At 54.4% G+C, this 25,109-nt stretch overlaps 1 protein-coding gene across 1 annotated transcript in view; it reads right to left on the bottom strand.

Moving 5' to 3' along the window:
* SUPT16H (SPT16 homolog, facilitates chromatin remodeling subunit) overlaps positions 1–25,109 on the bottom strand; it is a 49,460-nt gene extending 24,351 nt beyond the window's left edge. Inside the window, 15 exon segments of the mRNA XM_080631825.1 lie at positions 196–349; positions 5,347–5,462; positions 5,553–5,648; positions 7,808–7,873; positions 9,719–9,819; positions 10,854–10,927; positions 11,331–11,421; positions 12,259–12,431; positions 13,854–14,005; positions 18,087–18,233; positions 19,157–19,309; positions 21,654–21,764; positions 21,766–21,825; positions 23,719–23,811; positions 25,008–25,109. Coding sequence (XP_080487951.1) covers positions 196–349; positions 5,347–5,462; positions 5,553–5,648; positions 7,808–7,873; positions 9,719–9,819; positions 10,854–10,927; positions 11,331–11,421; positions 12,259–12,431; positions 13,854–14,005; positions 18,087–18,233; positions 19,157–19,309; positions 21,654–21,764; positions 21,766–21,825; positions 23,719–23,811; positions 25,008–25,073 — 1,653 coding nt within the window. The 5' untranslated portion in view covers positions 25,074–25,109.

The raw sequence follows: 25,109 nt of genomic DNA, 5'->3' as shown, positions 1-25,109 counted from the left end.
CGGCGATGCCGAAGACGGGCACCAGGAGGCTCTCGGCCCTCTATGGCTCCCTATGGCTCCCTATGGCTCCCTATGGGGTCTCTATGGGCTCTCTATGGGTCTCTATGGGTCTCTATGGCTCCCTATGGGTCTCTATGGCTCCCTATGGGTCTCTATGGGTCTCTATGGGTCCCTATGGGTCGCTGTGGGTCTGACCTTGATGGTGGCGATGTGGAAGGGGGCGGCGATGCCGAAGACGGGCACCAGGAGGCTCTCGGCCCTCTTGTCGATGTAGAGCTGCAGCTCCCGCACCTGCGGCTCCCGGGGCAGCTGGGCCGCGCTGCGGTACGAGACGTTCGACTTGCGCGCCCTGCGGGGGGGGGGGGACGGACACACACGGACACCAACGTGGGCCCAAAACCGCACGGAACGAGCCCAAAACCGCACGGGACGGACCCGAAACGTCGTAAAATGGACCCCAAATGTGAGCGGGGTGAGGGTGGAACCCCAAAACCCCATGGAATGAGCGCGAAAGAACACTGGGGTCATGGTGGATCCCCCCCCGCTGAGGCAATGGTAGAGGCCAAACCGCATTGAGTCAATGGTAGAGACCCAAACCTTCATGGAATGGACCCAAAACCTCATGGAATGGACCCAAAACCTCATGGAATGGACCCAAAACCCCATGGAATGGACCCAAAACCTCATGGAATGGACCCAAAACCTCATGGAATGGACCCAAAACCCCATGGAATGGACCCAAGACCCCATGGAATGGACCCAAAACCTCATGGAATGGACCCAAAACCCCATGGAATGGACCCAAAACCTCATGGAATGGACCCAAAACCTCATGGAATGGACCCAAAACCCCATGGAATGGACCCAAAACCTCATGGAATGGACCCAAAACCCCATGGAATGGACCCAAAACCCCATGGAATGGACCCAAAACCTCATGGAATGGACCCAAAACCTCATGGAATGGACCCAAAACCTCATGGAATGGACCCAAAACCTCATGGAATGGACCCAAAACCTCATGGAATGGACCCAAAACCTCATGGAATGGACCCAAAACCTCATGGAATGGACCCAAAACCCCATGGAATGGACCCAAAACCTCATGGAATGGACCCAAAACCCCATGGAATGGACCCAAAACCTCATGGAATGGACCCAAAACCCCATGGAATGGACCCAAAACCCCATGGAATGGACCCAAAATGTGATCGGGGTGAGGGTGGAACCCCAAAATCCCATGGAATGAGCCCGAAAGAACACTGGGGTGATGGTGGATCCCCCCCCGCTGAGGCAATGGTAGAGGCCAAACCGCATTGAGTCAATGGTAGAGACCCAAACCCTCATTGAATGGACCCAAACCCTCATGGAATGGACCCAAAACCTCATGGAATGGACCCAAAACCTCATGGAATGGACCCAAACCCTCATGGAATGGACCCAAAACCTCATGGAATGGACCCAAAACCCCATGGAATGGACCCAAAACCTCATGGAATGGACCCAAAACCCCATGGAATGGACCCAAAACCTCATGGAATGGACCCAAAACCTCATGGAATGGACCCAAAACCCCATGGAATGGACCCAAAACCCCATGGAATGGACCCAAAACCCCATGGAATGGACCCAAAACCTCATGGAATGGACTCAAAACCCCATGGAATGGACCCAAAACCCCATGGAATGGACCCAAACCCTCATGGAATGGACCCAAAACCTCATGGAATGGACCCAAAACCTCATGGAATGGACCCAAAACCTCATGGAATGGACCCAAAACCTCATGGAATGGACCCAAAACCCCATGGAATGGACCCAAAACCCCATGGAATGGACCCAAAACCCCATGGAATGGACCCAAAACCTCATGGAATGGACTCAAAACCCCATGGAATGGACCCAAAACCCCATGGAATGGACCCAAACCCTCATGGAATGGACCCAAAACCTCATGGAATGGACCCAAAACCTCATGGAATGGACCCAAAACCTCATGGAATGGACCCAAAACCCCATGGAATGGACCCAAAACCTCATGGAATGGACCCAAAATCTCATGGAATGGACCCAAAACCCCATGGAATGGACCCAAAACCTCATGGAATGGACCCAAAACCTCATGGAATGGACCCAAAACCTCATGGAATGGACCCAAAACCCCATGGAATGGACCCAAAACCTCATTGAATGAACCCAAAACCTCATGGAATGGACCCAAAACCCCATGGAATGGACCCAAAACCCCATGGAATGGACCCAAAACCTCATGGAATGGACCCAAAACCTCATGGAATGGACCCAAAACCCCATGGAATGGACCCAAAACCCCATGGAATGGACCCAAAACCTCATGGAATGGACCCAAAACCCCATGGAATGGACCCAAAACCCCATGGAATGGACCCAAAACCTCATGGAATGGACCCAAGACCCCATGGAATGGACCCAAAACCTCATGGAATGGACCCAAAACCCCATGGAATGGACCCAAAACCTCATGGAATGAACCCAAAACCTCATGGAATGGACCCAAAACCCCATGGAATGGACCCAAAACCTCATTGAATGAACCCAAAACCTCATGGAATGGACCCAAAACCCCATGGAATGGACCCAAAACCTCATGGAATGGACCCAAAACCCCATGGAATGGACCCAAAACCTCATGGAATGGACCCAAACCCTCATGGAATGGACCCAAAACCTCATGGAATGGACCCAAAACCTCATGGAATGGACCCAAAACCTCATGGAATGGACCCAAAACCTCATGGAATGGACCCAAAACCCCATGGAATGGACCCAAAACCCCATGGAATGGACCCAAAACCTCATGGAATGGACCCAAAACCCCATGGAATGGACCCAAAACCTCATGGAATGGACCCAAAACCTCATGGAATGGACCCAAAACCCCATGGAATGGACCCAAAACCTCATGGAATGGACCCAAAATGTGAGCGGGGTGAGGGTGGAACCCCAAAATCCCATGGAATGAGCCCGAAAGAACACTGGGGTGATGGTGGATCCCCCCCCGCTGAGGCAATGGTAGAGGCCAAACAGCATTGAGTCAATGGTAAAGCTCCATTGAGTCAATGCCCAAACCCCATTGAGTCAGTGGCAGACCCCCAGCCCCATTGAATCCATGGGGCTGGGAGCCCCCATTGAATCTATAGGGCTGGCAGCCCCCATTGAGTCGATGCCCAAACCCCATTGATCCAATGGCACAACCCCAGCCCCGCTGAATCTATGGGGCTGGCAGCCCCCATTGAGTCCATGGTAGAACTCTACTGAGTCCATGGTAGACCCCCATTGATTCAATGGCACAACCCCAGTCCCACTGAATCTATGGGGCTGGCAGCCCCCATTGAGTCCATGGTAGACCCACATTGATTCAATGGCACAACCCCAGCCCCACTGAATCTATGGGGCTGGCAGCCCCCATTAACTCCATGGTAGAACTCTACTGAGTCCATGGTAGAACTCTACTGAGTCAATGGTAGACCCCCATTGATTCAATGGCACAACCCCAGCCCCACTGAATCTATGGGGCTGGCAGCCCCCATTGAGTCCATGGTAGACCTCCATTGATTCAATGGCACAACCCCAGCCCCACTGAATCTATGGGGCTGGCAGCCCCCATTGAGTCCATGGTAGAACCCTACTGAGTCCATGGTAGAACCCTACTGAGTCAACGGTAGACCCCCATTGAGTCGATACCCAAACCCCATTGATCCAATGGCACAACCTCAGCCCCACTGAATCTATGGGGCTGGCAGCCCCCATTGAGTCCATGGTAGACCTCCATTGATTCAATGGCACAACTCCAGCCCTACTGAATCTATGGGGCTGGCAGCCCCCATTGAGTCCATGGTAGAACCCTACTGAGTCCATGGTAGAACCCTACTGAGTCAATGGTAGACCCCCATTGAGTCGATGCCCAAACCCCATCGATCCAATGGCACAACCCCAGCCCCACTGAATCTATGGGGCTGGCAGCCCCCATTGAGTCCATGGTAGAACCCTACTGAGTCAATGGTAGACCTCCATTGAGTCGATACCCAAACCCCATTGATTCAATGGCACAACCCCAGCCCCACTGAATCTATGGGGCTGGGAGCCCCCCATTGAGTCCATGGTAGAACCCTACTGAGTCAACGGTAGACCCCCATTGAGTCGATGCCCAAACCCCATTGATCCAATGGCACAACCCCAGCCCCACTGAATCTATGGGGCTGGCAGCCCCACTGAGTCCATGGTAGACCTCCATTGATTCAATGGCACAACCCCAGCCCTACTGAATCTATGGGGCTGGCAGCCCCCATTGAGTCCATGGTAGAACCCTACTGAGTCCATGGTAGAACCCTACTGAGTCAACGGTAGACCCCCATTGAGTCGATACCCAAACCCTATTGATCCAATGGCACAACCCCAGCCCCACTGAATCTATGGGGCTGGCAGCCCCACTGAGTCCATGGTAGACCTCCATTGATTCAATGGCACAACCCCAGCCCTACTGAATCTATGGGGCTGGGAGCCCCCCATTGAGTCCATGGTAGAACCCTACTGAGTCAACGGTAGACCCCCATTGAGTCGATACCCAAACCCCATTGATCCAATGGCACAACCCCAGCCCCACTGAATCTATGGGGCTGGCAGCCCCCATTGAGTCCATGGTAGACCTCCATTGATTCAATGGCACAACCCCAGCCCTACTGAATCTATGGGGCTGGCAGCCCCCATTGAGTCCATGGTAGAACCCTACTGAGTCCATGGTAGAACCCTACTGAGTCAACGGTAGACCCCCATTGAGTCGATGCCCAAACCCCATTGATCCAATGGCACAACCCCAGCCCCACTGAATCTATGGGGCTGGCAGCCCCACTGAGTCCATGGTAGACCTCCATTGATTCAATGGCACAACCCCAGCCCTACTGAATCTATGGGGCTGGCAGCCCCCATTGAGTCCATGGTAGAACCCTACTGAGTCCATGGTAGAACCCTACTGAGTCAACGGTAGACCCCCATTGAGTCGATGCCCAAACCCCATTGATCCAATGGCACAACCCCAGCCCCACTGAATCTATGGGGCTGGCAGCCCCCATTGAGTCCATGGTAGACCTCCATTGATTCAATGGCACAATCTCAGCCCCACTGAATCTATGGGGCTGGCAGCCCCCATTGAGTCCATGGTAGAACCCTACTGAGTCCATGGTAGAACCCTACTGAGTCAACGGTAGACCCCCATTGAGTCGATGCCCAAACCCCATCGATCCAATGGCACAACCCCAGCCCCACTGCACCCATGGGTCTGCCCCCCTGCCCCACACTTCTGGGTCTCACCTCTGCACCTGCTGCTCCCCCTTCTGCTCGGTGAGCCGGCGCCGGGCCTCCTCGTTGAGCTGCGCCGCCAGCTCCTTCTGGTGCGCCCGGCGCTTCTCCTCCGCCGTCAGCTCGTTCTATGGGGCGCAAGGGGGCCGCCGTCAGCGCCAGGGGGCCAGCCCCATAGATCCAAGATGGCGGCGCTCGGGGGGGGCCGGGATTCGAACCCGCGTCCTCTCGGTGAGCAGGGCCGCGCGCGAGCTGCGCCCCAGGAGGTCTTCGGCCTCGTCCTTGGCCTCCTCCTCCTCGTCCTCGTCCTCGTTCTGGGGGGGGGGGGGGGGGGGAAAAAGGGGGGTTTGGGACCCAAAAATGGGGGGGGGGGGGGTGGAGGAATTGGGGGGATTGGAAGGGATTGGGGAGAATTGGGAGGAATTGGGGGGGATTGGGGTAAAATGGGAGGGATTGGGGGAATTTGAGGAGAATTTGAAGGGAATTGGGGGAAAATGGGAGAAATTGGGGCAAAATGGGAGAAATTGGGGCAAAATGGGAGAAATTGGGGCAAAATGGGAGAAATTGGGGGAATTTGAGGAGAATTTGAAGGGAATTGGGGAGAATTTGAAGGGAATTGGGGCAAAATTGGAGAAATTGGGGGAATTTCAGGAGAATTTGAAGGGAATTGGGGAGAATTTGAAGGGAATTGGGGCAAAATTGGAGAAATTGGGGCAAAATTGGAGAAATTGGGGGAATTTGAGGAGAATTTGAAGGGAATTGGGGGAAAATGGGAGAAATTGGGGCAAAATGGGAGAAATTGGGGGAATTTGAGGAGAATTTGAAGGGAATTGGGGGAAAACGGGAGAAATTGGGGCAGAATTGGAGAAATTGGGGGAATTTGAGGAGAATTTGAAGGGAATTGGGGAGAATTTGAAGGGAATTGGGGCAAAATTGGAGAAATTGGGGCAAAATTGGAGAAATTGGGGGAATTTGAGGAGAATTTGAAGGGAATTGGGGCGAATTTGAAGGGAATTGGGGCAAAATTGGAGAAATTGGGGCAAAATTGGAGAAATTGGGGGAATTTGAGGAGAATTTTAAGGGAATTGGGGCAAAATGGGAGAAATTGGGGGAATTTGAGGAGAATTTGAAGGGAATTGGGGCGAAATTGGAGAAATTGGGAGAATTTGAGGAGAATTTGAAGGGAATTGGGGCAAAATGGGAGAAATTGGGTGAATTTGAGGAGAATTTGAAGGGAATTGGGGCAAAATGGGGGATGGGAGCGAATTTGGGGTGGAAGGGGAGAAATTGGGTGAATTGGAAGCAAATTTGGAGAGAATTGGGGCAAATTTGAAGGGAATTGGGGCAAATTTGGGTTGGAACGGGTGAAATTGGGTGAATTTGAAGCGAATTTCAAGGGAATTTGGGGAGAATTGGCCCAAATTTGAAGGGATTTGGGGCAAAATGGGGGGATTGCGGGGAATTTGGGGTGGAATGCGCAAAATCGGGTGAATTTGGCAGGAATTTGAGGTGGAATGGACCAAAATCGGCCGAGTGGCGCAAATTTGGGGTGGATTGGCGCAAATTTAGGCCAAACATCCCAAATTTGATGTGAAAACTCCCAAACTTGATGTTTTCATCCTGAATTTCAGCCACAAAGTCCCAAATTTGGCTGTTTCCTCCAAAACACGAGCGTTTTCCCCTAAATTTGCTGTTTCCATCCCAAATTCCAAGCGAAAACTCCCAAATTTTGACCAAACATCCCAAATTTGAGGCGGAAACTCCCAAATTTGGCTCTTTTCTCCCCAAATTTGGCTCTTTTCTCCCCAAATTTGAGTTTTCTCCCAAAATTTGCTGTTTCCACCCCAAATTCCAAGTGAAAACTCCCAAATTTTGCCCAAACACCCAAAAATTCCAAGCAAAAACTCCCAAATTTGGCTCTTTTTCCCCCAAATTTGGCTCTTTTCTCCCCGAATTCGAGTTTTCTCCCCGAATTTGCTGTTTCCATCCCAAATTCCAAGCGAAAACTCCCAAATTTTGGCCAAACATCCAAAATTCCAGGCGAAAACTCCCAAATTTTGACCAAACATCCCAAATTTGAGGCGGAAACTCCCAAATTTGGCTGTTTTCTCCCCAAATTCGAGTTTTCTCCCCAAATTTGCTGTTTCCATCCCAAATCCCATGCAAAAACTCCCAAATTTTGGCCGAACATCCCAAATTCCAGGCGGAAACTCCTAAATTTGGCTCTTTTCTCCCCAAATTTGGCTCTTTTCTCCCCAAATTCAAGTTTTCTCCCCAAATTTGCTGTTTCCATCCCAAATTCCAAGCGAAAATTCCCGGATTTTGCCCAAACATCCCAAATTCCAGGCGGAAACTCCCAAATTTGGCTTTTTCCTCCCAAATTTGCCTTTTTTGCCTCCCAATTCCCGTTTCCCCCCCGGTTTGGAGGTGCCCCCCCCCCAATCCCATGGGATTCCGGCCATTCCCGGCTCACCTTGAGGAAGATCCCGACGTTCTTCACCTTCTTCTTCACGGAGGTGAGCACCGTGGCCGGGCCCTCCTGGGGGTGAGAGGGGGGGTCAGGATGGGGCCCATGGGGTGGGAATGGGGTGGGAATGGGGTGGGAATGGGGATGGGGATGGGATGGGGATGGGGTGGGAATGGTTGGGAATGGTTGGGAATGGGTCAGGAATGGGTTGGGAATGGTTGGGAATGGGTTGGGAATGGGTCAGGAATGGGTCAGGAATGGGTTGGGAATGGTTGGGAATGGTTGGGAATGGTTGGGAATGGGTTAGGAATGGTTGGAAATAGGTCGGGAATGGTCGGGAATGGTTGGGAATGGGTTTGGGAATGGTTGGGAATGGTCAGGAATGGTTGGAAATAGGTCGGGAATGGTTGGGAATGGATTGGGAATGGTTGGGAATGGTCGGGAATGGTTGGAAATAGGTCGGGAATGGTTCGGAATGGATTGGGAATGGTTGGGAATGGGTCGGGAATGGTCGGGAATGGGTCGGGAATGGGTCAGGAATGGATTGGGAATGGTTGGGAATGGTCGGGAATGGGTCGGGAATGGGTCAGGAATGGTTGGGAATGGGTCAGGAATGGTTGGGAATGGTTGGAAATGGTTGGGAATGGGTCAGGAATGGTTGGGAATGGGTCGGGAATGGGTCAGGAATGGTTGGGAATGGGTCGGGAATGGTTGGGAATGGGTCGGGAATGGTTGGGAATGGGTTGGGAATGGTTGGGAATGGTTGGGAATGGATTGGGAATGGTTGGGAATGGTCAGGAATGGTTGGAAATAGGTCGGGAATGGTTCGGAATGGATTGGGAATGGTTGGGAATGGGTCGGGAATGGTTGGGAATGGTTGGGAATGGTCGGGAATGGTCAGGAATGGGTCGGGAATGGGTCGGGAATGGGTCAGGAATGGATTGGGAATGGTTGGGAATGGGTCAGGAATGGTCGGGAATGGGTCGGGAATGGGTTGGGAATGGGTCAGGAATGGTTGGGAATGGTTGGGAATGGGTCGGGAATGGGTCAGGAATGGTCGGGAATGGTTGGGAATGGTTGTGAATGGTCGGGAATGGGTCGGGAATGGTTGGGAATGGGTCGGGAATGGTTGGGAATGGTCGGGAATGGGTCAGGAATGGTCGGGAATGGGTCGGGAATGGGTCAGGAATGGTCGGGAACGGGTCGGGAATGGGTCAGGAATGGTTGGGAATGGGTCAGGAATGGGTCGGGAATGGGTCAGGAATGGTCGGGAATGGGTCGGGAATGGGTTGGGAATGGGTCAGGAATGGTTGGGAATGGGTTGGGAATGGTTGGGAATGGTTGGGAATGGTTGGGAATGGTCGGGAATGGGTCGGGAATGGGTCGGGAATGGGTCAGGAATGGATTGGGAATGGGTTGGGAATGGGTCAGGAATGGTTGGGAATGGTTGGGAATGGGTCAGGAATGGGTTGGGAATGGTTGGGAATGGTTGGGAATGGGTCAGGAATGGTTGGGAATGGTTGGGAATGGTTGGGAATGGGTCGGGAATGGTTGGGAATGGGTTGGGAATGGTTGGGAATGGTTGGGAATGGTTGGGAATGGTCGGGAATGGGTCGGGAATGGGTCGGGAATGGGTCAGGAATGGTTGGGAATGGGTCGGGAATGGTTGGGAATGGGTCGGGAATGGTTGGGAATGGGTTGGGAATGGTTGGGAATGGTTGGGAATGGTTGGGAACGGTCGGGAATGGTTGGGAATGGTCGCGAATGGGTCGGGAATGGGTCAGGAATGGATTGGGAATGGGTCGGGAATGGGTCAGGAATGGTTGGGAATGGGTCGGGAATGGTTGGGAATGGGGATGGGGTCGGGAATGGGGCCGGGATTGGCCGGGGGCTGTCACTTTGGGGGGGGGTCCCCACCTCGTCGACGAGCACGGTGTCCCCGATGAAGAGCGCGTACGGGGAGCGGCCCTGGCGCTGCGGGAGGTCCGAGAGCCCCACGTGGACACTGAAAACCATGCCTGGAACAGCGGGAACGGCGGGAATGGGAGCGGGAACGGCGGGAATGGGAGCGGGAACGGCGGGAAGGGGAGCGGGAACGGCGGGAACGGGAGCGGGAACGGCGGGAACGGGAGTGGGAACGGCGGGAAGGGGAGCGGGAACGGCGGGAACGGGAGCGGGAACGGCGGGAATGGGAGCGGGAACGGCGGGAACGGGATCATTTTGGGGTGGAAAAGGCGCATTTTGGGGTGGAAAAGGCGCATTTTGGGGTGGAAAAGGCGCATTTTGGGGTGGAAAAGGCGCATTTTGGGTGGAAAAGGCGCATTTTGGGATGGAAAAGGCGCATTTTGGGTGGAAAAGGCGCATTTTGGGTGGAAAAGGCGCATTTTGGGATGGAAAAGGCGCATTTTGGGTGGAAAAGGCGCATTTTGGGTGGAAAAGGCGCATTTTGGGTGGAAAAGGCGCATTTTGGGGTGGAAAAGGCGCATTTTGGGGTGGAAAAGGCGCATTTTGGGTGGAAAAGGCGCATTTTGGGGTGGAAAAGGCGCATTTTGGGGTGGAAAAGGCGCATTTTGGGTGGAAAAGGCGCATTTTGGGGTGGAAAAGGCGCATTTTGGGTGGAAAAGGCGCATTTTGGGATGGAAAAGGCGCATTTTGGGTGGAAAAGGCGCATTTTGGGTGGAAAAGGCGCATTTTGGGGTGGAAAAGGCGCATTTTGGGGTGGAAAAGGCGCATTTTGGGTGGAAAAGGCGCATTTTGGGTGGAAAAGGCGCATTTTGGGTGGAAAAGGCGCATTTTGGGATGGAAAAGGCGCATTTTGGGGTGGAAAAGGCGCATTTTGGGATGGAAAAGGCGCATTTTGGGTGGAAAAGGCGCATTTTGGGGTGGAAAAGGCGCATTTTGGGTGGAAAAGGCGCATTTTGGGATGGAAAAGGCGCATTTTGGGTGGAAAAGGCGCATTTTGGGATGGAAAAGGCGCATTTTGGGTGGAAAAGGCGCATTTTGGGTGGAAAAGGCGCATTTTGGGGTGGAAAAGGCTCCTTTTGGGGCTCACCCTTCTTGAGGCGCTGCTGGTTCTTGCTGTTGATGACCAAGGAGCCCTCCCGGAACTCGATGCCCATCGCGAACCTGGGGGGGGGGGGTAGGACCGCAAGGAGCAGGTCAGGGGGGGCCCATCCCGCCCCATAGATCCCGTCCTGCCCCATAGATCCCCTCCTGCCCCATAGATCCCCTCCTGCCCCATAGATCCCATCCCGCCCCATAGATGCCCTCCTTCCCCATAGATCCCCTCCTGCCCCATAGATCCCCTCCCGCCCCATAGATCCCATCCCGCCCCATAGAGCCCCTCCCGCCCCATGGATCCCTTCCCACCCCATGGATCCCCTCCCGCCCCATAGATCCCCTCCCGCCCCATAGATCCCCTCCCGCCCCATAGATCCCCTCCTGCCCCATAGATCCCCTCCCGCCCCATAGATCCCCTCCCGCCCCATAGATCCCCTCCCGCCCCATAGATCCCCTCCTGCCCCCTTACCCCAGGTTCTTGGTGACCTTGCCCAGCAGCTCCGGGCGCTGGCGCTTCACCAGGTCCATGACGGCGCCGTAGACGTCGCAGAGCTTGGTCCCTGCGGGGCGAAACGGGGCCGAAACGGGCAAAAATGGGCAAAAAATGGGCAAAAAACGGGCAAAAATGGGCAAAAAATGGGCAAAAATGGGCAAAAATGGGCAAAAACGGGCAAAACGGGCAAAAATGGGCAAAAATGGGGCAGAAATCAATGAAATAGAGCAAAAACGGGCAAAAAGGGGTGAAAATGATCAAAATAGAGCGAAAATGGGCAACAAAGGGGGAAAATTACCAAAATAGGGCAAAAATGGGCAAAAATGGAGCAGGAATGAGTGAAATAGGGCAAAAATGAGCAAAAAGGGGTGAAAATGAGTAAAATAGAGCAAAAATGGGCAAAAAGGGGCAAACAGGGGCAAAACGGGCTCAAAGAGCGTGAGAATGGGGTAACCCAGGCTGAAACCGGGCTACAAGAGCCCCAAGGGGGGGCAGAACCCCCCCAGCTCCCCATAGAGCCCCATAGAGCCCCATAGAGCCCCATAGAACCCCATAGAACCCCTCTATCTCCCCCTATCTCCCCGTAGACCCCCATTATAACCCCATAGAACCCCATTATAACCCATTATAACCCATTATACCCCATTATAACCCCATTATACCCCATTATACCCCATTATAACCCCATTACACCCCATTATACCCCATTATACCCCATTATAACCCATTATACCCCATTATACCCCATTATAACCCATTACACCCCATTATACCCCATTATACCCCATTACACCCCATTATACCCCATTATAACCCCATTATAACCCCATTACACCCCATTATACCCCATCGCACCCCCATTACACCCCATCGGAACCCCGCTGTAACCCCGCGCAGCGCTGACCGTGGCGCATCTCGTGCAGGAGCTGCTCGTGCAGCGCCAGGAGGAAGCCGTAGAGCTCCTGCATCTCGGGGGGGGGGTCCACGAGCAGGGTCCGCACCAGGTTGGAGCAGTAGGACTTGTACCGGATGCCCATGGCGCACGTGATGGCCCCGAAGTGCAGCGGGTTCTTGTCGCTGTCGCCATGGAAACGGCATCCCATAGGGATAACGGCATCCCCATAGGGATAACAGCATCCCCATAGGGATAACGGCATCCCCATAGGGATAACGGCATCCCCATAGGGATAACGGCATCCCCATAGTGATAACAGCATCCCCATAGTGATAACGGCATCCCCATAGTGATAACAGCATCCCCATAGGGATAACAGCATCCCCATAGGGATAACGGCATCCCCATAGTGATAACAGCATCCCCATAGTGATAACGGCATCCCCATAGGGATAACGGCATCCCCATAGTGATAACAGCATCCCCATAGTGATAACGGCATCCCCATAGGGATAACAGCATCCCCATAGTGATAACAGCATCCCCATAGGGATAACAGCATCCCCATAGGGATAACGGCATCCCCATAGTGATAACAGCATCCCCATAGTGATAACAGCATCCCCATAGTGATAACGGCATCCCCATAGTGATAACAGCATCCCCATAGTGATAACAGCATCCCCATAGGGATAACGGCATCCCCATAGGGATAACGGCATCCCCATAGGGATAACGGCATCCCCATAGTGATAACAGCGTCCCCATAGGGATAACGGCATCCCCATAGTGATAACAGCATCCCCATAGGGATAACGGCATCCCCATAGGGATAACGGCATCCCCATAGTGATAACGGCATCCCCATAGGGATAACAGCGTCCCCATAGGGATAACGGCATCCCCATAGTGATAACGGCATCCCCATAGGGATAACGGCATCCCCATAGGGATAACGGCATCCCCATAGTGATAACAGCATCCCCATAGGGATAACGGCATCCCCATAGGGATAACGGCATCCCCATAGGGATAACAGCATCCCCATAGGGATAACGGTGTCCCCATAATGCCACGTTCTGATGGGGCCCCCCCACCGCTATGGGGCTGCCCCATAGACCTATGGGGCCGGGACCCACCTGACCACACCGAACGCATCACTGTTACCATGGAAACCGCATCGCCATGGCGATGGAGATGATAACCGCATCCCAATGGGGATGGAGACCGCACCCTGATGGGGTCCTCTTACCCCTATGGGGCTGCCCCATAGATCTATGGGGCCGGGACCCACCTGACCACACCGAACGCATCACTGTTACCATGGAAACCGCATCGCCATGGCGATGGAGATGATAACCGCATCCCAATGGGGATGGAGACCGCATCCTGATGGGGTCCTCTTACCCCTATGGGGCTGCCCCATAGATCTATGGGGCCGGGACCCACCTGACCACACCGAACGCATCACTGTTACCATGGAAACCGCATCGCCATGGCGATGGAGATGATAACCGCATCCCAATGGGGATGGAGACCGCATCCTGATGGGGTCCCCCCACCGCTATGGGGCTGCCCCATAGATCTATGGGGCCGGGACCCACCTGACGACGCTGAACTTGAGGTTGTAGTGGCCCCCGCTCTGGATGATGGGGGGGTAGCAGAGCTCCACGGCCGAGGGGTCGGCCCCGGCCAGGAACTTCTTGTCCTCGATGGCTTTCTCCACGGCCTCGGCCAGCTTGCTATGGCGCACCTTCTGCAGGGAAATGGGGCGAAAAAGGGCGGATTTGGTTAAAACCGGGGCAAAAAGGGGGGGTTTTGGTTAAAACCGGGGCAAAAAGGGGGGGTTTTGGTTAAAAACGGGGCAAAAAAGGGGGGTTTTGGTTAAAAAAGGGGGGGTTTTGGTTAAAAACGGGGCAAAAAGGGGGGTTTTGGTTAAAAACGGGGCAAAAAAGGGGGGTTTTGGTTAAAAACGGGGCAAAAAGGGGGGGTTTTGGTTAAAAACGGGGCAAAAAAGGGGGGTTTTGGTTAAAAAAGGGGGGGTTTTGGTTAAAAACGGGGCAAAAAGGGGGGGTTTTGGTTAAAAACGGGGCAAAAAAGGGGGGTTTTGGTTAAAAAGGGGGGAAATGGGGGAAAAAGGGAGGGTTTTGGTGAAAAATGGGGGCAAAAAGGGGGGGTTTTGGTTAAAAAGGGGGGGTTTTGGGGGGAAATGGGGTTTTTTGTTGGGGGGGTGGGGTTTTGGTGGGAATAATGGGGATTTTGGGGGTTCTAGAGATGGTTTTTGGGTCCAAAATGGCCATTTTTGGGGTTCTAGAAGCGGTTTTGGGGTCCAAAATGGCCATTTTTGGGGTTCTAGAGATGGTTTTTGGGTCCAAAATGGCCATTTTTGGGGTTCTAGAAGTGGTTTTGGGGTCCAAAATGGCCATTTTTGGGGTTCTAGAGATGGTTTTTGGGTCCAAAATGGCCATTTTTGGGGTTCTAGAGATGGTTTTTGGGTCCAAAATGGCCATTTTGGGGTCCCCGAACCCGTTTTTGGTGTCAAAGAGGGGGTTTTCGGGGTCCCCGAACCCGTTTTCGGGCTCAGAACGGTCCCTTTCCGGTTCCTAAGGAGGGTTTTGGGTCCAAAATGGCCATTTTTGGGGTTCTAGAAGTGGTTTTGGGGTCCAAAATGGCCATTTTTGGGGTTCTAGAGATGGTTTTTGGGTCCAAAATGGCCATTTTGGGGCTCTAGAAGCGGTTTTTGGGGTCCAAAATGGCCATTTTGGGGTCCCCGAACCCGTTTTTGGGGTCAAACAGGGGGTTTTCAGGGTCCCCGAACCCATTTTTGGTGTCAAACAGGGGGTTTTCGGGGTCCCCGAACCCGTTTTTGGTGTCAAACAGGGGGTTTTCGGGGTCCCCGAACCCATTTTTGGTGTCAAACAGGGGGTTTTCGGGGTCCCCGAACCCGTTTTTGGTGTCAAACAGGGGGTTTTCGGGGTCCCCGAACCCATTTTTGGTGTCAAACAGGGGGTTTTCGGGGTCCCCGAACCCGTTTTTGGTGTCAAACAGGGGGTTTTCGGGGTCCCCGAACCCATTTTTGGTGTCAAACAGGGGGTTTTCGGGGTCCCCGAACCCGTTTTTGGTGTCAAACAGGGGGTTTTCGGGGTCCCCGAACCCATTTTTGGTGTCAAACGGGGGTTTTCGGGCTCCCCGAACCCGTTTTTGGTGTCAAACAGGGGGTTTTCGGGGTCCCCGAACCCGTTTTTGGTGGCCAACAGGGGGTTTTCGGGCTCCGAACGGTCCCTTTTGGGTTCCTAAGGGGGGTTTTGGGTCCAAAGTGGCCATTTTTGGGGTTCTAGAAGTGGTTTTTGGGTCCAAAATGGCCATTTTTGGGGTTCTAGAAGCGGTTTTTGGGGTCCAAAATGGCCATTTTTGGGTTCTAGAAGTGGTTTTGGGGTCCAAAATGGCCATTTTGGGGTCCCCGAACCCGTTTTTGGTGTCAAAGAGGGGGTTTTCGGGGTCCCCGAACCCATTTTCGGGGTCAGAACGGTCCCTTTCCGGTTCCTAAGGAGGGTTTTGGGTCCAAAATGGCCATTTTTGGGTTCCAGAAGCAGTTTTTGGGTCCAAAATTGCCATTTTTGGGTTCTAGAAGTGGTTTTTGGGTCCAAAATGGCCATTTTTGGGTTCTAGAAGTGGTTTTTGGGTCCAAAATGGCCATTTTTGGGGTTCTAGAAGTGGTTTTGGGGTCCAAAATGGCCATTTTTGGGGTTCTAGAAGTGGTTTTGGGGTCCAAAATGGCCATTTTTGGGGTTCTAGAAGTGGTTTTTGGGTCCAAAATGGCCATTTTGGGGTCCCCGAACCCATTTTTGGTGTCAAACAGGGGGTTTTCGGGGTCCCCGAACCCGTTTTTGGTGTCCAACAGGGGGTTTTCGGGGTCCCCGAACCCGTTTTCGGGCTCAGAACGGTCCCTTTTGGGTTCCTAAGGGGGGTTTTGGGTCCAAAATGGCCATTTTTGGGGTTCTAGAAGCGGTTTTTGGGTCCAAAATGGCCATTTTTGGGGTTCTAGAAGCGGTTTTTGGGTCCAAAATGGCCATTTTTGGGGTTCTAGAAGTGGTTTTGGGGTCCAAAATGGCCATTTTTGGGGTTCTAGAAGCGTTTTTTGGGTCCAAAATGGCCATTTTTGGGGTTCTAGAAGTGGTTTTGGGGTCCAAAATGGCCATTTTTGGGGTTCTAGAAGCGGTTTTGGGGTCCAAAATGGCCATTTTTGGGGTTCTAGACATGGTTTTTGGGTCCAAAATGGCCATTTTGGGGTCCCCGAACCCGTTTTTGGTGGCCAACAGGGGGTTTTCGGGGTCAGAATGGTCCCTTTTGGGTTCCTAAGGGGGGTTTTGGGTCCAAAGTGGCCATTTTTGGGGTTCTAGAAGTGGTTTTGGGGTCCAAAATGGCCATTTTTGGGGTTCTAGAAGCAGTTTTTGGGTCCAAAATGGCCATTTTTGGGGTTCTAGAAGCGGTTTTTGGGTCCAAAATGGCCATTTTTGGGGTTCTAGAAGCGGTTTTTGGGGTCCAAAATGGCCATTTTTGGGGTTCTAGAGATGGTTTTTGGGTCCAAAATGGCCATTTTTGGGTTCTAGAAGCGGTTTTTGGGTCCAAAATGGCCATTTTTGGGGTTCTAGAGATGGTTTTTGGGTCCAAAATGGCCATTTTTGGGTTCTAGAAGTGGTTTTTGGGTCCAAAATGGCCATTTTTGGGGTTCCAGAAGCAGTTTTTGGGTCCAAAATGGCCATTTTTGGGGTTCTAGAAGCGGTTTTTGGGTCCAAAATGGCCATTTTTGGGGTTCTAGAGATGGTTTTTGGGTCCAAAATGGCCATTTTTGGGGTTCTAGAAGCGGGTTTTGGGGTCCAAAATGGCCATTTTTGGGGTTCTAGAAGCGGTTTTTGGGGTCCAAAATGGCCATTTTTGGGTTCTAGAGATGGTTTTTGGGTCCAAAATGGCCATTTTGGGGTCCCCGAACCCGTTTTTGGTGTCAAAGAGGGGGTTTTCGGGGTCCCCGAACCCGTTTTCGGGGTCAGAACGGTCCCTTTCCGGTTCCTAAGGAGGGTTTTGGGTCCAAAATGGCCATTTTTGGGTTCCAGAAGCAGTTTTTGGGTCCAAAATTGCCATTTTTGGGTTCTAGAAGTGGTTTTTGGGTCCAAAATGGCCATTTTTGGGTTCTAGAAGCAGTTTTTGGGTCCAAAATGGCCATTTTTGGGGTTCTAGAAGCGGTTTTTGGGTCCAAAATGGCCATTTTGGGGTCCCCGAACCCGTTTTTGGTGTCCAACAGGGGGTTTTCGGGGTCCCCGAACCCGTTTTTGGTGTCAAACAGGGGGTTTTCGGGGTCCCCGAACCCATTTTTGGTGTCAAACAGGGGGTTTTCGGGGTCCCCGAACCCATTTTTGGTGTCAAACAGGGGGTTTTCGGGGTCCCCGAACCCGTTTTTGGTGTCAAACAGGGGGTTTTCGGGGTCCCCGAACCCGTTTTCGGGCTCAGAACGGTCCCTTTTGGGTTCCTAAGGGGGGTTTTGGGTCCAAAGTGGCCATTTTTGGGGTTCTAGAAGCAGGTTTTGGGTCCAAAATGGCCATTTTTGGGGTTCTAGAGATGGTTTTTGGGTCCAAAATGGCCAATTTTGGGTTCTAGAAGCGGTTTTTGGGGTCCAAAATGGCCATTTTTGGGTTCTAGATGTGGTTTTTGGGTCCAAAATGGCCATTTTGGGGTCCCCGAACCCGTTTTTGGTGTCAAACAGGGGGTTTTCGGGCTCCCCGAACCCGTTTTCGGGGTCAGAACGGTCCCTTTCGGGTTCCTAAGGGGGGGGTTGCGGGCACCTCGTCGGCGTCGACGATCTCCATGACGCGCTCCTTGAAGAACTTGGAGAAGAGCTCGGAGGTGATGGCGGCCGCCCTGCGCATCAGCGCCACCTCCCCGTCCTCCTTGGCCGCCATGGCCCAGGCCACGGCCGCGCTCACGTCCACCTGCGCCGCCACGGGGACGGGGACGGGGACGGGGACGGGGGGGGGGGGGACACCGCGCTCAGCACCGCGGCGCCACCGAGCGGCCTGCGGGGTCACCCCCCTGCAACCCCCCCTTTAACCCCCCTGTAACCCCCCTTTAACCCCCCTGTAACCCCCCTTTAGCCCCCCTGTAACCCCCCTTTAGCCCCCCTTTAACCCCCCTGTAACCCCCCCTTTAACCCCCCTTTAACCCCTTCTTAACCCCCCTTAGCCCCCCTGCAACCCCCCCTTTAACCCCCCTTTAGCCCCCCTTTAACCCCTTCTTAACCCCCCTTAGCCCCCCTTTAACCCCCCCTTTAACCCCCCTGCAACCCCCCTTTAACCCCTTAACCCCCCTTTAACCCCCCTGCAACCCCCCTTTAACCCCCCTGTAACCCCCCCTTTAACCCCCCCTTTAACCCCCCTTTAGCCCCCCTTTAACCCCTTCTTAACCCCCCTTTAACCCCCCTGCAACCCCCCTTTAGCCCCCCTTTAACCCCCCTGCAACTCCCCTTTAACCCCCCTTTAGCCCCCCTTTAACCCCTTCTTAACCCCCCTTTAGCCCCCCTTTAACCCCTTTTTACCCCATTTTTACCCCATTTTTACCTATTTTTACCCATTTTTACCCACTTTTACACCATTTTTACCTAATTTTACCCTTTTTTACCTGTTTTTACCCCATTTTTACCCCATATTTGCCCATTTTTACCCCATTTTCACCACTTTTGACCCCATTTTTGCCCATTTTTACCCCATTTTTGCCCATTTTGACCCCATTTTTGCCCATTTTGACCCCATTTTTGCCCATCTTGACCCCATTTTTGCCCATTTTTACCACTTTTTACCCCATTTATACCCCATTCCCCCCCCCATTCCCATTCCCATTCCCATTCCCCCCCCCGCACCCTGTCGAAGGCCTCCCTGGTGAGGCACTCGTTCCAGGCGCGCAGGAAGTCCCCCGGGAAGTGGTCCTTGGAGAAGACCCCCAGGCGCTTCCCCCCCCGGCTGCCCTTGAGGGCCTCGATCAGCTTCTCAAAGTTGCCTTGGTTGCTCTCGTTCTGGGGGGGGGGGGAAAGGGAAAGGGGGGGGGGACATCAGTGGGGACACCCCAGGGATGCTACGGAGACCCCATCGTCACCATGGAGACGCCATTGATGCTACAGAGACCCCATTGTCACCATGGAGACGCCATTGATGCTATGGAGACCCCATTGATGCTATGGAGACCCCATTGATGCTATGGAGATCCCATCGTCACCATGGAAACCTCATTGATGCTACAGAGACCCCATCGTCACCATGGAGACCCCAGGGATGCTATGGAGACCCCATTGATGCTATGGAGACCCCATTGATGCTATGGAGACCCCATCGTCGCCATGGAAACCTCATTGATGCTACAGAGACCCCATCGTCACCATGGAGACGCCATTGATGCTATGGAGACCCCATTGATGCTATGGAAACCCCATTGATGCTATGGAGACCCCATTGATGCAATGGAGACCCCATTGATGCAATGGAGACCCCATTGATGCTATGGAGACCCCATTGATGCTATGGAGATCCCATCGTCACCATGGAAACCTCATTGATGCTACGGAGACCCCATCGTCACCATGGAGACCCCATTGATGCTATGGAGACCCCATTGATGCAATGGAGACCCCATTGATGCAATGGAGACCCCATTGATGCTATGGAGACCCCATTGATGCTATGGAGATCCCATCGTCACCATGGAAACCTCATTGATGCTACGGAGACCCCATCGTCACCATGGAGACCCCATTGATGCTATGGAGACCCCATTGATGCTATGGAGACCCCATTGATGCTATGGAGACCCCATGGATGCTATGGAGACCCCATTGATGCAATGGAGACCCCATCGTCGCCATGGAAACCCCATTGATGCTATGGAGACCCCCTGGATGCTATGGAGACCCCATGGATGTTATGGAGACCCCATTGATGCTATGGAGACCCCATGGATGCTATGGAGACCCCACTGATCCCCTCCATTGACTCCCCCATTGACCCCCATTGATTCCCTCCATTGACTCCCCCATTGACTCCCCCATTGACCCCCATTGATCCCCCCATTGACTCCCCCATTGACCCCCATTGATCCCCTCCATTGACTCCCCCATTGACCCCCATTGAACCCCTCCATTGACTCCCCCATTGATCCCCATTGATCCCCTCCATTGATTCCCCCATTGATCCCCCCATTGACTCCCCCATTGACCCCCATTGATCCCCTCCATTGACTCCCCCATTGACTCCCCCATTGACCCCCATTGATCCCCTCCATTGACTCCCTCATTGACCCCCATTGATCCCCTCCATTGACTCCCCCATTGACTCCCCCATTGACCCCCATTGATCCCCTCCATTGACTCCCCCATTGACCCCCCATTGATCCCCTCCATTGACTCCCCCATTGACTCCCCCATTGACCCCCATTGATCCCCTCCATTGACTCCCCCATTGACCCCCATTGATCCCCTCCATTGACTCCCCCATTGACTCCCCCATTGACCCCCATTGATCCCCTCCATTGACTCCCTCATTGACCCCCATTGATCCCCTCCATTGACTCCCCCATTGACTCCCCCATTGACCCCCATTGATCCCCTCCATTGACTCCCCCATTGACCCCCATTGATCCCCTCCATTGACTCCCCCATTGACTCCCCCATTGACCCCCATTGATCCCCTCCATTGACTCCCCCATTGACTCCCCCATTGACCCCCATTGATCCCCTCCATTGACTCCCTCATTGACCCCCATTGATCCCCTCCATTGACTCCCCCATTGACTCCCCCATTGACCCCCATTGATCCCCTCCATTGACTCCCCCATTGACCCCCATTGAACCCCTCCATTGACTCCCCCATTGACCCCCATTGAACCCCTCCATTGACTCCCCCATTGACCCCCATTGATCCCCTCCATTGATTCCCCCATTGATCCCCCCATTGACTCCCCCATTGACCCCCATTGATCCCCTCCATTGACTCCCCCATTGACCCCCATTGATCCTCTCCATTGACTCCCCCATTGACTCCCCCATTGACCCCCATTGATCCCCTCCATTGACTCCCCCATTGACCCCCATTGATCCCCTCCATTGACTCCCCCATTGACTCCCCCATTGACCCCCATTGATCCCCTCCATTGACTCCCCCATTGACCCCCATTGATCCCCTCCATTGACTCCCCCATTGACTCCCATTGATCCCCTCCATTGACTCCCCCATTGACCCCCATTGATCCCCTCCATTGACTCCCCCATTGACTCCCCCATTGACCCCCATTGATCCCCTCCATTGACTCCCCCATTGACCCCCATTGACCCCCATTGATCCCCCATTGCCCCCCCGGGGGATCCCCACCTTCTCCCTGACGAGCAGGCTGATGGCGGGGACGCCGTTGCCCCCCTCGGCTCCCTTGCCGTGGGCCACCTGCTTCAGGAACTCCACCTTCTTCTTGCTGGCCATGAAGAGGGATGCGCTGGGCGCAGAACACCATGATGGTGTCGGTGAGCTCGTACCCGAAGAGCCACGTCTGCAACGGGAGAGACCCGGAACGGGCGGGAATGGACCCGGAACGGGCGGGAACGGAGCCGAAACGGCGGGAACGGAGCCGGAACGGGCGGGAATGGAGCCGGAACGGGCGGGAATGGAGCCGGAACGGGCGGGAACGGAGCCGAAACGGGCGGGAATGGAGCCGGAACGGGCGGGAACGGAGCCGGAACGGGCGGGAATGGAGCCGGAACGGGCGGGAATGGAGCCGGAACGGGCAGGAATGGACCCGGAACGGGCGGGAATGGAGCCGAAATGGGCGGGAATGGAGCCGGAACGGGCGGGAATGGAGCCGGAACGGGCGGGAATGGACCCGGAACGGGCGGGAACGGAGCCGAAACGGGCGGGAACGGAGCCGAAACAGGGGGGAATGGAGCCGGAACGGGCGGGAAACGGAGCCGGAACGGGCGGGAATGGAGCCGGAACGGGCGGGAACGGAGCCGAAATGGGCGGGAATGGAGCCGGAACGGGCGGGAATGGACCCGGAACGGGCGGGAATGGAGCCGAAATGGGCGGGAACGGAGCCGAAATGGGCGGGAATGGAGCCGAAACGGGCGGGAATGGAGCCGGAACGGGCGGGAACGGAGCCGAAATGGGCGGGAATGGAGCCGAAACGGGCGGGAATGGAGCCGGAACGGGCGGGAATGGAGCCGAAATGGGCGGGAACGGAGCCGAAATGGGCGGGAATGGAGCCGAAACGGGCGGGAATGGAGCCGGAACGGGCGGGAACGGAGCCGAAACGGGCGGGAATGGAGCCGGAACGGGCGGGAACGGAGCCGAAACGGGCGGGAATGGACCCGGAACGGGCGGGAATGGAGCCGAAATGGGCGGGAACGGAGCCGAAATGGGCGGGAATGGAGCCGAAACGGGCGGGAATGGAGCCGGAACGGGCGGGAACGGAGCCGAAACGGGCGGGAATGGAGCCGGAACGGGCGGGAACGGAGCCGAAACGGGCGGGAATGGAGCCGGAACGGGCGGGAACGGAGCCGGAACGGGCGGGAACGGAGCCGGAACGGGCGGGAATGGAGCCGGAACGGGCGGGAATGGACCCGAAATGACATTTTTGCTCCAAAATGATGCTTTTTGCCCCCAAAATCAAGGTTTTTGCCCCAAACTCAATGCTTTTTGCCCCAAAACAATGTTTTTTGCCCCAAAATGATGCTTTTTACCCCAAAATGAGAATTTTTGCCCCAAAATGATGCCTTTTTGCCCCAAAATGATGTTTTTTGCCCCAAAATGTTTTTTGCCCCAAAATGACGCTTTTTGCCCCCAAATGCCGATTTTTGCCCTAAAATGATGCTTTTTGCCCCAAAATGATGCTTTTTACCCCAAAATGAGAATTTTTGCCCCAAAACGATGCTTTTTGCCCCAAAATGATGTTTTTTGCCCCAAAATGTTTTTTGCCCCAAAATGACGCTTTTTGCCCCCAAATGCCGATTTTTGCCCTAAAATGATGCTTTTTGCCCCAAAATGATGTTTTTTGCCCCAAAATGATGTTTTTTGCCCCAAAATGACGCTTTTTGCCCCCAAATGCCGATTTTTGCCCCAAAATGATGCTTTTTGCCCCAAAACGAAGTTTTTTGCCCGAAAATGATGCTTTTTGCCCCAAAATGTTTTTTGCCCCAAAATGATGTTTTTTGCCCCCAAATGCCGATTTTTGCCCCAAAACGATGCTTTTTGCCCCAAAACGATTTTTTTGCCCCAAAACGATGCTTTTTGCCCCAAAGTGCTGATTTTTGCCCCAAAAAGACTGTTTTTTCCCCAAAACAATGGGGTTTGCCCCAAAAATGCTGGTTTTTCGCCAGAAAAATGCCGATTTTTGCCCCCAAAATGCTGGGTTTTGCCCCAAAACGCCGGTTTTGGCCCCAACGCTCACCTGCAGCGCTGTGGACTTGGCGTACACGATCTCCTCGTCCACCCCCACGGCCACCACGATGGCGTCGACCCCCCCCAGCTCCTCCTCCCCCCTCTGTGGGGGGGAAAAGGGGGGGTCACAGCCCTGCCTGCCCCATAGCGACCCATAGAGAGCCCACAGGGACCCATAGAGACCCATAGGGACCCATAGAGACCCATAGAGACCCCATAGGGACCAACAGAGACCCCATAGAGACCCATAGAGACCCATAGGGACCCCATAGAGACCCCATAGTGACCCATAGAGACCCACAGGGACCCCATAGAGACCCACAGAGACCCATAGGGACACATAGAGACCCATAGGGACCTACATCGACCCATAGGGACCCATAGAGACCCCATAGACACCCTTAGAGACCCATAGGAACCCCATAGGGACCCATAGACACCTATAAGAACCCCATAGAAAACCATAGGGACCTATAGCCCCCCCACAAATCCCCATAGAGACCCACAGCACCCTATAGGCCTCCCATAGCCCCCCCTTTAGGCCTCTCCCCCCATAGCCCCCTATAGACCCCCATAGCCCCCCCCTTTAGGCCTCTCCCCCCCATAGACCCCTATAGACCCCCATAGCCCCCCCCTTTAGGCCTCTCCCCCCTATAGATCCCTATAGACCCCCATAGCCCCCCCCTTTAGGCCTCTCCCCCCCATAGACCCCTATAGACCCCCATAGGCCCCCATAGCCACCCCCTTTAGGCCTCTCCCCCCCCATAGACCCCCAGAGGCCCCAATAGCCCCCCCCTTTAGGCCTCTCCCCCCATAGCCCCCTATAGGCCCCAATAGCCCCCCCCTTTAGGCCTCTCCCCCCTATAGCCCCCTATAGGCCCCCATAGCCCCCCCTTTTAGGCCTCTCCCCCCCATAGCCCCCTATAGGCCCCCATAGCCACCCCCCTTTAGGCCTCTCCCCCCCCATAGACCCCCATAGGCCCCCATAGCCCCCCCCTTTAGGCCTCTCCCCCTCCATAGATCCCTATAGACCCCCATAGGCCCCAATAGCCCCCCCCTTTAGGCCTCTCCCCCCCCATAGCCCCCCCATAGCCCCCCATAGCCCCCTATAGACCCCTATAGGCCCCCGTAGGCCCCTCCTTTAGGCCTCTTCCCCTCACAAACCCCAAAGCCCGCCATTACCCTCCCTTCGCCACTCTCCCGCCGCGAACCCCCCCCCCCTCCCATATCCCGCCCTATATCCGCCCCTATATCCGCCCTATAGCGCCCCATAGCCCCCCCGTGTCCCCCCCCGCTGACCTCCCAGGTGCCATAGAGCCGCCGCAGCCGCCGGTAGAGCGCGTCCCTGTCGAGGCTGAGCGCCATTGAGCGGGGGGGTTCCGGGCCGCACCGGAAGTGATG

This window comes from Psittacula echo (assembly GCF_963264785.1).
Source record: "Psittacula echo genome assembly, chromosome: 19".
NCBI classification, from domain to species: domain Eukaryota; kingdom Metazoa; phylum Chordata; class Aves; order Psittaciformes; family Psittacidae; genus Psittacula; species Psittacula echo.
Note: the sequence above shows the minus strand (reverse complement) of the source record. Positions and strands in the feature narration are given on the sequence as shown.